General features: G+C 36.1%; 1 protein-coding gene across 1 annotated transcript; it reads left to right on the forward strand.

The window, feature by feature from the left end:
* Positions 1-1,680: 1,680 nt before the first annotated feature.
* On the forward strand, positions 1,681-11,200 carry Gsc (goosecoid transcription factor). The gene is given in 3 exon segments (NM_214498.1): positions 1,681-2,170; positions 7,878-8,077; positions 10,466-11,200. Coding segments are annotated over 3 exon segments (966 nt in total). The 5' UTR covers positions 1,681-1,800; the 3' UTR covers positions 10,862-11,200.
* Positions 11,201-11,417: the final 217 nt, after the last annotated feature.

The following is an 11,417-nucleotide window of genomic DNA, read 5'->3' on the forward strand; positions in this document are numbered from 1 at the left end:
TCCTGTGCACGTGATCTGATTTGCTTCTTCATAATTATCATAGGATGACAGAGAACCAAGGGAAGAGCAATGGAACTGAAACAAACAATTTAATCCAGTGATACCATACAAGAGAGATGTCCTCGCTTCGAATAAATTTTAATTAGATATTGGATTACAGCAAAGATACATGCACTAAGTATAATATGTTGTTATGAAGTAATTAAAAAGTCCTCCTCTCTAATTATTTCTACTTTCTTCTCATAGGTCTTCATTTTATTATTCTTTTACCAATTTATCATAGGATCATCTATCTATAAGCATAAATAGTTTTTGTCCGTCGCTGTGTTTTCTAAGTAATTGTTGTATGAAATCTTTTAATGTGCTTTTATTGTTTTTTCATGAAAAAAGTGAAACACAAATTCAATTCAATGTTGTTGCACATAATTTTATTGGTCCTTTATTTTACCCGTTGTTTGTAATAATTGTTCTTCAGCAATGTTTAAAAATTTATTTATATATATATATATATATATATATATATATATATATATAATTCTTAGATTTGGTCTATTCCTTCGTACAGTGCCTGATGATCGCTCGCAAGGCGTGAAACTCGGAGTTGCAACCATGTTCCATTAGTCTGCCTCATCCAATATATATATATAATATATATATATATATATATATATATATATATATATGAAGATGATTGCATGTAAATAACCAAAGGTGTAAGAGATGGGGCTGTACCGACAAATATTAATTTACCACTATCCAGGCAACGCCATGTCATTTTTTGGCAACCAATACCTCGTATACAGGACGGAGGATGACTTTCGTTGCCCAGTATGTTTTTAACGACAAATTTACATTTATATCATAAAGAAATGAACCAAAATGTCTGCTCACTCGCTCTCTGGCAAAATGTATAAATTGGAAAAGTCCATTCGGGTAAAGACGTCAGCGCCCCCTCCCCCCCCCCCCCCACACTCCTTGGCGAAATTGGGGCCATGATCTCCGTAGGCTTTATTAAGTTGATTGACAGCATTCTTTAAGTTGACATGATGAGTTTTTTTCTTCACACAACACTCTTTTGTTGTCTTTTGCGCTTTATTATTATTTTTTGATGTCACACTCCTTGCTATCTTTTAACTGAAAGTAGAAAGTCTGATCCAAGCTCAGTGGATTTTGATCTTCTAGACCATCTAATTTAAGTCCAAGTGTGGGCAAATTAAAAGATAGTTGCATCAAATGACTTTAATGCCGCACTTAGTCGCGCTAATTTAAAGTCGATATTAGACAAGAGTTATTCATAATCTCTTGTATTCTTACATGAATACTTATGATTAGTGTCTTTCATGACTTTTCATTAGAATCTCAGCGGGATTGATGAGTGGCCAGCCTTAAATCTATTACACGGCAATTAAGCGAGCAGTAACGGGTCACAATAGGACCGGGCCGTTATGTAAAAATTAGCCCTGCAGATGGGTGAGTGGACAATAGGTTTGAGTGGACAAACGTTCTAAAGCCGTTGAATGGATGTCTATTGGTAGCTACTGGTTGGAGATTAAGAGGTAACTGGTGGTTTTTTAACAACAGCTAGAAGCTGCAGCGAGCCGAGACAGAACCCAACCAGGTAGCAGCACGCGCGCACGTCCATAGAATTCTCTCTCTCACTCTTCTCAATCCCTCGAGCTCCTCCTTCTCTCATCTAAGTACATCTCGCTGGTCAAGAGACGACGAGTTGATGCCATAAATAGAACTCTTCAGAGTTGGATATTTATTATTTCATAGTGGTCAGCTCTCTGTTTCTTGGTGATGGACTATTATCTCCCCGACGTCGCCCCGAGCCGCCTCTCCATGAATGCCGCATCGATTCTCGCGGGCAGTCTGCCTCGTCCCGTCCACAGCCCCTCATCGACGACATCGTCTCCACCGGCGACTCCGACTTCTTCCTCCTCGTCAGCCAAGTTGGGGTTCTCTGCCTCGCACATCTCCCCGGCCATGGCGGCCTATTACAACCCCTACACTGGCTGCCCGATGACGGGAATGACTTCCCCATCGTTTACCATCGATAATATTTTGGCGCCTCGTCCCTACCCGGCCATGCCCGGTCCGCGACACGCTCCCTATCTACCGCTCGCCCCTCATCCTCACTTCCCGCTGCTCCATCCTGAGTATCACTTAGGTGAGTTCTTATCTTAAAACAAATTTCATTTCAAGATCTTTCATGTTTATGCCTATCTTTATTAATAATTTTAACGAAAACTCACAGCACATTAAGCTCAACAAATATGTGAAGATTTAAAAAAAAATGATCGTTTCTATATTTTTCATTTAGTTTGTTCTTTTCAAGTCCCGTTTACGTTGTTTCACAGCAACAAGCTGTGATATTACCTTTTAACAATATGTTAAGTTATCTTTCATCTGTTATATAGTTTTCTCTCTTTTCAACTATAATTATAAATTTAACAGTCTAGAGTCCACATTCCATATCCACAAATATTCACTCCTTACTCATAATTCCGACTGCTATGAATGTATAAGATTAATATACATAGTGATATGCCTATGTTATTGTAATCAAACATCAAGTATCATTGCATACATTTTCCCATCACACAAATTTGTACTGTTTAAAACACAAATCGTGGAGACACGAAATTCATTAGTCAATGCTACAATTTGTTAGCCTTAAAGACGGACATAATTTATACATGTAATACTTTCCTTTAAACATTCTACGTTTCAAGCGGGTTCAGAACAGGAAAGAAACGATCACATCATCTATTTCCCTGTCATTGCTTGAGCCACAATCAAGAACGCGGAAAAGAAGGCGGGCTTCTTTTATAATTAAACAATTAAAACAAAAGACTGACCTGTCGATTCATGGATTTGTCACGCGTTTTTGAGAATTCGAGGAAGTCTTGAAAGCTAGTATATACGCATCGTTGTAATTAATTTGTTCATAGGATTCAAAATAAATTAGAACTTCATAATTTTCTTTTTCCATTAACCGTCGATATGTCCCAATTTATGCTGAGGAAGATAATGTATAGTAAAATTATTTACAACAGCTAGGCACGCCTATTTGTTTCCTCAAGTTCTTTTGTTGGAAATTCACCACCATTTTAAAATAAATTGTAAATACGTACAAGACATAGTGGCTCAGTGATGAATCTTTTTTTAAATTTCTTTCTAGATGCTAGTAATGAGACTTATACAGAAAAAGATAACACTAAAAAAATAGCACTCCTCGATAATATTAAGCAACATCTTTTTAAAGTTGCTAATTATGTGCAGGACAATGATAATTATCGTTTTGTTTGTGAAAGCATATTTCTTCTTCACCGCAACCCATTTCCAGTTTCGCAAAATGTTTATATGGATTCTCAAGTAATTTGCTTAATTTGTTTACATTATTTGTCTTACTGTTGGAATTTATTTTACAAATCCGACTTTTACCAATCCATGAAATTACCAATCAATAAAACATGAATAACTCGTAATAATTATAAATCATATATTATGACGGGCTCAAATGTTTTTTGCATTTGATATAATCACAGTCCCATTAAAACAATAACACCCACCTCCCTCTAAAAACAAAATACTCGTGCGAAAGTATGAATGATAATCATGGCGATTAAGAATATCTGCATAGTTGAGTTTATTTCTCCCAGGAAAGTAATTTTTAAGTGGGCTATACCACATTGAAATAGAAAGAAAGATGCTGTATCAACACTTCACATCTTGAAAAAGATACAACACATCGGTATGCTTTTTGTAAAACTTCCAAAACATAAAAGCTCTAGAGGGATTTGAGTTAAGACCTATAAAAAGACCCAATTAATAAAATCGCCCTCATATTAAATATGCGTTTGGCATTTTGAAATTACTTGTAGGCCTATAATGTACTTTATAAGATCTTTATGACAGGTTTTTCTTCATATTTGAGATTTGATTTTGCAACAAAATTTGGAACCATAAGAAAGACATTTTGATATATAAAAAGAGGGTCTATACAGAGATATAGAATATGAATTTTCATGGTCATTTTAGTCAGGAAAGAGGCAAGCGGGTTAGCTTCAGATAATTATTAAATTGCTCAAATTATCCTTCTTTGAAAAAAGGAAGAGCCTATCTTTTTTTTGTTAACAATTTCGCAATTTTCAGAGTGCTATAACTTTTTATTCTCTCGATGATTACTAGATTAAATTGATAAAACAAGCAGGGAATAAGTCAACTTGTTAAATGATGGTTTTCGTTTCAAGAAATGTTATCCACGACCGATGTGTACTTCAATATTTTTTTTTATGGCGGTTAAAATAATACATAATCCAGGAAATGATGCCAATGCAGTCAGTTAAAAACACCAAATCAAGGAGATCCTTGACCAAATATAGAAGTGAGAAAATACCACCATTGCTGATGCAGTTAAAGGTACTATGTCCCATTTGCAGGCCAAAAAAATAAAAAGTTAAATTCCAACTGCATTTGAAAGATAATACTTATTTAGAACTTCCCTAAAAAAGGTGGGGCTTGAAAAAGTCTTCAAGTGGGAAAATAATGACTATTAGTTGTCAAATCGACTTTAGGGCTATAGAGCCCAAAAGTAATCGCCTTGATTTTCAGACAATTGTACCGAATGGTCATACGTTTTATGCTGCGCAAAGATTCAATCAGTTTAATATTGGCCATCACAAGAAGTGGGTTATTGATGTAGACAAATGCTCATGTACCCTTTACAACTCTTTTCATGTATGTTATTACCAAAAAAGAAAAAAAAGCCAGTCAGCTACTCAATAGTGCCTGACAGTGAAGTCTAGCAAGTAAACGGGTTTCCTGCATAATTTGAATATGAGGACACTGCTAACGTTTAAATTTCACAGATAGGACATACATGACATATTCATAATTCCTGCAAAGTTCTACAGAATTTGAGGTTGGCTGCAAAAGGGACACAGTACCTTTAAGAGCAACAAGTCAATAAATTGATCGAACTTTTAAATACTAAATCTTCACGAACAAAAATAGATAATTTTTTTCTCATCTTTCGCGAGGTCAACGGACGACTAGAAATGACCTGGTATAGACTTGATGAATGTGGATGGTTTTAACATTCCGTTGTCCCAGTACGAATCTAATCGCGACAAAAGAAACAGGTGTGTTGGGTCGTTATCAAGCTCAGTTTTGTATTTTAAGGGATGAGGTAGGATCTTATCACTTTTCTTCTGAGTGTTTTACCAGAGAGGATGTAATTGGTTGTCATTCAGAGAGAGATGTGTGTGTCCATCGCCAATGATATTGTATGGAGAGATAAGCCTTGGACGTGATTCACAACGTGTCGAGATTAACACCAGGGAAAAGAGCTCTCCAAAACGATTTTCTTTATTGAAAATCGAATCGAGATGAATGCAACGCCATAAAGACCAAATTCAAAGGGACCATGGTTTAACCAATTTCCCCTTCCATTCAATCATTACCAGTTAAAAGGCCCTCGTAATCACTCCTTTATTTCTTCAAGGCATTAACCAAAAAACAGCTTCTTAAGACGGGTACAAAGTGCTGGTTTATTGTGGGTGCGTTGTTGGTGGTATGATACAGGGTACATGGTCAGGTGGCCCTGCTGGGGTTAGACCTGGTCAAAGTGGGCTTCAAAAGCCACAACACATTCTCCAAATCAATAACCCAATACTGTGGCTAATTTGTTAATTTGTAAGGTGAAGAATAGGATTACGTCACAAGGGTTAATCTCAATTTCATAAATTGAGGTGATGGATATTGTAGTGAAACCTCGCACTGTTTTGTATGCCAAGAGGCCAACGTCCTGCGATGGAAGTGTTTGTGGTTGAATTGAGAGAGGGGCGAGAAAGGGAAAGGTCGCGATGATCATTTTTCAACTGAACTGAACCCTAATCCGATTGAAATAACTTTTTTGAAGGAGATGATCACCTCACATTGGCTTTTAATAACCAATCTCGTAAAACCATGGATCTAAATCTACCCCTTTTTCTTTATTCAAAGGATTTGGGCCTTAATAACCCCCTAATTCTAATTCTACTTCTTCTTCTCATTCTTCAAGAAAGTAATCGTTTCACCCTTTCTTTCCCATCAGAACTGTTATTGAAACTTAGCGCATTGTGCAAGGTTTATCGTTATGGCTTCTTATAGTTTCTTTTTAATATAACAGTTTTTTTATGACTGCGTGGGGCCTTCGAAGGATCCGACATAATATCAATGATGAAAATATTTTAATCATAATCTTCAATCATTTTCAATGAATATAATTTTCATTTTCAAAGGATCATACTAACTTGATACAAATCTTGAGCTATATCAGCTATCTGAAGGACAAAAGAACAATCTTCAGATCAAACTATTTTGAATTGTTGTGAGAATATGATATGTCTCACAGTGTTGAATTGTTTCACCCCTTCCTCTTGAATCCTAAATAAAGAAGAATAAAATGAAGCATTTAAAAAGAAAGTAAAAGATACTTTAAATCTTTGCCTAATCAGATTTCGTTTGCTAAAATCTCAGATTCTGCACAAAGTAGCTTTAAAGCTCATTTTAGAATTAGCTAATTCCAACAAGAAGATTTACAGATAAGACCGAACGGAAAACGGATATTTTTTAACAAATCTGACAAGAGAATTAGACGATTATCACCGGTCTAAGAGGTTATTCCTTTGTATCCAAATCTGCCTAAAATACCTGTCATGAAGTACCAGTCCCATACATAACAAAAGGCGTTACCAGTCCGTTACTCATTCGATGTATTATCACACAGTACTTAACATACTCAGGAATAAGGGGGAAAAACGTTATGGGCCCTGGAGGTAGGAAATAAAAGTCTTTTCTTGGATTTGAAAAGTATTATCTTCAGTGACGATGAGTCTACAAAATCTGAACGGAACCGGATATAATTGAAATTCAAATACTCTGCTGTTTAAAAAAAACTCTACTATTATTCATCTTTAAAACTGTTTGATATGTAGATGGAACAAAGTTTCAAAGCCCTGCCTATAAACGTAAGTGCAAGTTCATCGTAGGATAAACCAGATAACGGCACATCTCTTTGTTTAATCTTCATCACTCATGTTATATCTGCAGTATATCTTTTGCTTTCTTGTGGGACAGGATAAGAATTTTAAAAGCCCTGACAGTGATGGATGAAGTGGAACATCGATCATGCTTTAATTCATTTGATTATCATGGTAGCAGAGGCTAGTCTGCTTGTACTGATAAGATTACTGGCTGCCTATCCCTTAATAAACCAAATGCATACCAACACCAAGTTCACCTGCGCCGCCTCCATCCATCCATCTCTTTCGAACTTCACTATTGAACATACATGTATATCCATTTGCCGTTAGATGCAATATATAATACAACTTGCGAACAGATTAATAAATACACGAAAATAAACCGGGCAATGGTTGCCTAACTCAGGTGAAGGATTCCTGAAGATACAAGACATCTTGTGCTTGATACAATGTTTTCCTTTCCTACTATTGTGTATTGGTACAATAGTTATAAGGGCAGAATAAAATCAAACCAAAATTAAAACAAAAAACTTAAACAACGATAAGAGACAAGTTTGATACCAATATTTTCTACAGCAGTATGGAAAACTTTAATACCAGTAATTCATACAATGACTGAAACCGATATTTTCCAAAATATAATTACAAAACTTTTATATTTTTCAACAACACTAGAGACAACTTTCAGTCTCTAACAACAAAAGTGAAACTTCTGATAGCAATCTTTTTCAACAACTTTGATGTCACTCTTTTCAACAAGACAGACAATTTTAGATAAATCTTATCAATAACAATAGAAGAAAAAAAAATAAGACCATTCTATTATTTGATTCCTCCCATCTCCAGCTGCCTACCATGCCTACACGGCCTACCCTCATATGGACCTACTAGCCCGCAACCAGAAGAGGAAGAGGCGACATCGCACCATCTTCACCGAGGAGCAATTGGAACAACTCGAGGCGACGTTCGAGAAGACACACTACCCCGACGTCATGCTCAGGGAAGAACTTGCCATCAAGGTCGACCTCAAAGAGGAACGAGTTGAGGTACGAGCTGGAGATCATTTTTTTTTTGGGGGGGGGAGGGACAATTTTATTTTAAAAAACAAGCCCCCCAAAATGAACATAGAAATAAAGGTGACTATTCTAAAATGAGGTGTCGTCTTGGTCTAGTGGATAAGTCATCATAAGTATTGACCACATGGGAAGTGGTTCAAATCCCTGCCACATCGCTAATTTAGTGTAATCCTTTCATTCTTATCTGTAATAAATTTTGTGGTCACTTTAAAACATTTCCTTATTATCGCAGATATGGATAGAGAGATTATGAATACACTTAATATTTGCTGGTAAATGATTTAGAACTTTCTCTGCGATCAATCAATACTCATTGAGTATCAAAAGAAAAGGAAGAAGCAGGACAAATTAAAAATATATCAAAGTGAAATATCTCAATGACATATTGTTATAGATGGAGAAACGGGCTCTCAATAAGCGTTTTAGAATGTCAATGACTATCATTTATGTATTGACTGTTTGTTTGGTATTCGGGTTTTACAATTCACGATAAAACATTAGCAGAAACACTCTTTTAAAAATGCTGAATGCCGTTTGGTGATTAGGCCACGCGCGAAATGCCAAAATATTTGATGATACTCTGAGAGAATATTCATCAAATATGGCAAAGTATGATAAGCTTTTAATCCTAAGCACCTTTATTTTAGAACTCATCTTCTTCCCCGGAGTAAAACTCTAAAAGAAGCATTGATTTGGGTTAATATCGGGTGTTTTCAATGCGTGTAAACTTACCATCAAAAGCCAGCTTTGGGCAGAATCACAGATAAGTATTCAGAAATGCAGATTAGCAGAAAGAAAGCTCCCAGAGCTTTTACGATCTATTGGAAGATGAGAAGAAGAAAAAAAACAACATCTTATGCCTAATTTTGGAGATTTTCTTCAGGTTTGCTCGAATAAACACTAATCATGAATTTCCATGTTTGTAGCGAGATTATGGGGTATTCCACTATCACATACGCGTCCGACTTAAAGGATCAGCATATTTTCTATCCTTTAATCTTCGAGCCTGCCTCATAACCAGGAGATAGATGGAGTTGGGTGGGCAATATCTTCAAAATGACTTGAATAATTTTCAGATATTGAAAGAAGCGATAGAAAGGATTTTGTGTATGTCTTGATTGTTGTTATTTTAAGAGCAACAAAGCATGGAAATTAGAAAAAGTGAAGTTAAATAGAAAATCATGGTCAGTTTGAGGGAATATGTGGCCCAAAACCTTCCATTCTCTAGTTTGTTGAGATACTTATTGCTTGCAAAACATTCACTTTAAAAGATTCAGCAATCATAAACGTCATCTTTTGAAAGGAAAATATCTATCCTTTATATTTTCTTTAGATTCATTTTTATAATAAAGCAAGCAATGCAGTGCTCTGGTCTGCATGCTCCTATGTGCAAATGTTGTATATAGTTTTTTGATTTATCAATAACAGTACTTATAAATCATCATTTTAATGAATTCGGATACGTATCGAAACCTAAGGGGGTGACATTTTTACCTCCTTTCATATTGCTATGCATGGTGGTGGCCTATGTCAGCAGTTACATTCGCCAAAATCGTAAGGGGAACAAGATGCGGGTTGTTTACTTGCCATGAAGGGGGCAACAATGCCACAAGGACACGGAAAATACAATTCAAACGAAACTTAGACTAATTACCCTTGTAAGGCTTTATGACATAGCGCCCCTTTCGAATATTAAAAATTCACACCATTCTTTTCCTCTGAAACTTTAGGAGGGTGGTTGGAATTGAAGAAGATAGAGGGTTATTCCGGTTTGGGCTCAGAAAAATAATGAACAGATGTATTTTGTAAAGAATTGACAAGATAATTGATATGATTAATTCTCAAAATCTGTTCTCTTTGATAAAAAAAAAATCCCTCTCGTGATTATCAAGGATGTATTGCACGACATAATATTATTTCCATATATTATTGGTCAAACGTTTATTATTGTTTAACACTGTTTGAAACACAACGGAGGTAAATGGAGGGGATAGAGGGCTACAATATATTATGATGATTTAAAATCCTACTTTTTTAAATCACTTTTGTGATTGCTTATGTCGTAATTTTTTTTAAAATATATAATTGCATCTATATCCTATAGAAACAATAAATTATTTGATTGATGGACACGATAAAAATGGACGTATGCCTACTGTAAAAAAAATTCTCACTCTCTTTCTAATCCTTTTTTTTCTTTTGTAACACTTCAGCAACATCACTCATGTTGACAAATACACAATTTGAAAGATCAGGTTGCATTTCAAATTTTATTTTTACGCATGATAAAGGTGTAAAGGTAACAATTTGAACCCTAGATTATATTTTCTTTTTTTTACTTTTTCAATTGTATTTTAGGTTTGGTTCAAGAACCGCCGAGCTAAGTGGAGGAAGCAGAAACGGGAGCAACAAGAGGCTGCCAAGCGGGCTTCCGAAGCATATAAAACCGAGTACGGGTCCAAACCAGACAAGACCTCTATCACCACCACCACCACTCGCCCATCATCGCAACCTGCCAACGAATCCTCGCACCCGCCATCACTGAACGAAGACAGTCGGTTCGCTACGGGACGCTGCGACGGAGAGTCCGCACACAGACGGGGAAGCGTGAACCCCTTTATGAGGCAAACGTCCGAGTACTCTGCGGACGATGAATCGGATTCGGAAGGGTTAGACATGGATTCCCCATCGGGTAGCGCTCGGTCTAGCCCCCTCTCGCTATCCCGCTCACCATCGGGGTCTCCTCGCCATTGATGAAGCAAAAGATTCAACCTGCTTCAATAACATTGTTCGGAAAATGATATTTCATTCTTTAATGAAATGGATTCACTTGATTGAAAAGTTCATACCCGGATATCAATGTCTTTAACTATCGTGAATTACTATATGAAGCAGTGGATTGTATATGTCACATACATTGTTTAACTTCTAGTTTAAATGAACGCAATGGAGGCCATTATTTAAACTCGACTTGCACTTTCAACACCTAACACAAATTGTGAAATTGAAATTCACAATTTTCACAAATTGTTTGCAAATTGATATTCGAAAAATCCACTTCACTTTGGCAATGTATTCAGCTTACGGTTATGTGCAATACGTTAGTTACTAATAATCAAGTATAGGATTCACCTTTTGACTGTTTTGATGTGCTTCTTTCATGCGATGTTAATTATTTGCAAAATTGATATTATTTTAAGTCAGCCGGGTTAAGTTTTATATAACATGTACTGGTATGTTATGTGCCTCTGTGGGCAATTTCAGTTGCTATGGATCTCTGTTTTTCAGACTTTAAAAAAGCGCAGTAAAA

The sequence above is a fragment of the Strongylocentrotus purpuratus genome, unplaced genomic scaffold (assembly GCF_000002235.5).
Source record: "Strongylocentrotus purpuratus isolate Spur 01 unplaced genomic scaffold, Spur_5.0 spur5_scaffold_5, whole genome shotgun sequence".
NCBI classification, from domain to species: domain Eukaryota; kingdom Metazoa; phylum Echinodermata; class Echinoidea; order Camarodonta; family Strongylocentrotidae; genus Strongylocentrotus; species Strongylocentrotus purpuratus.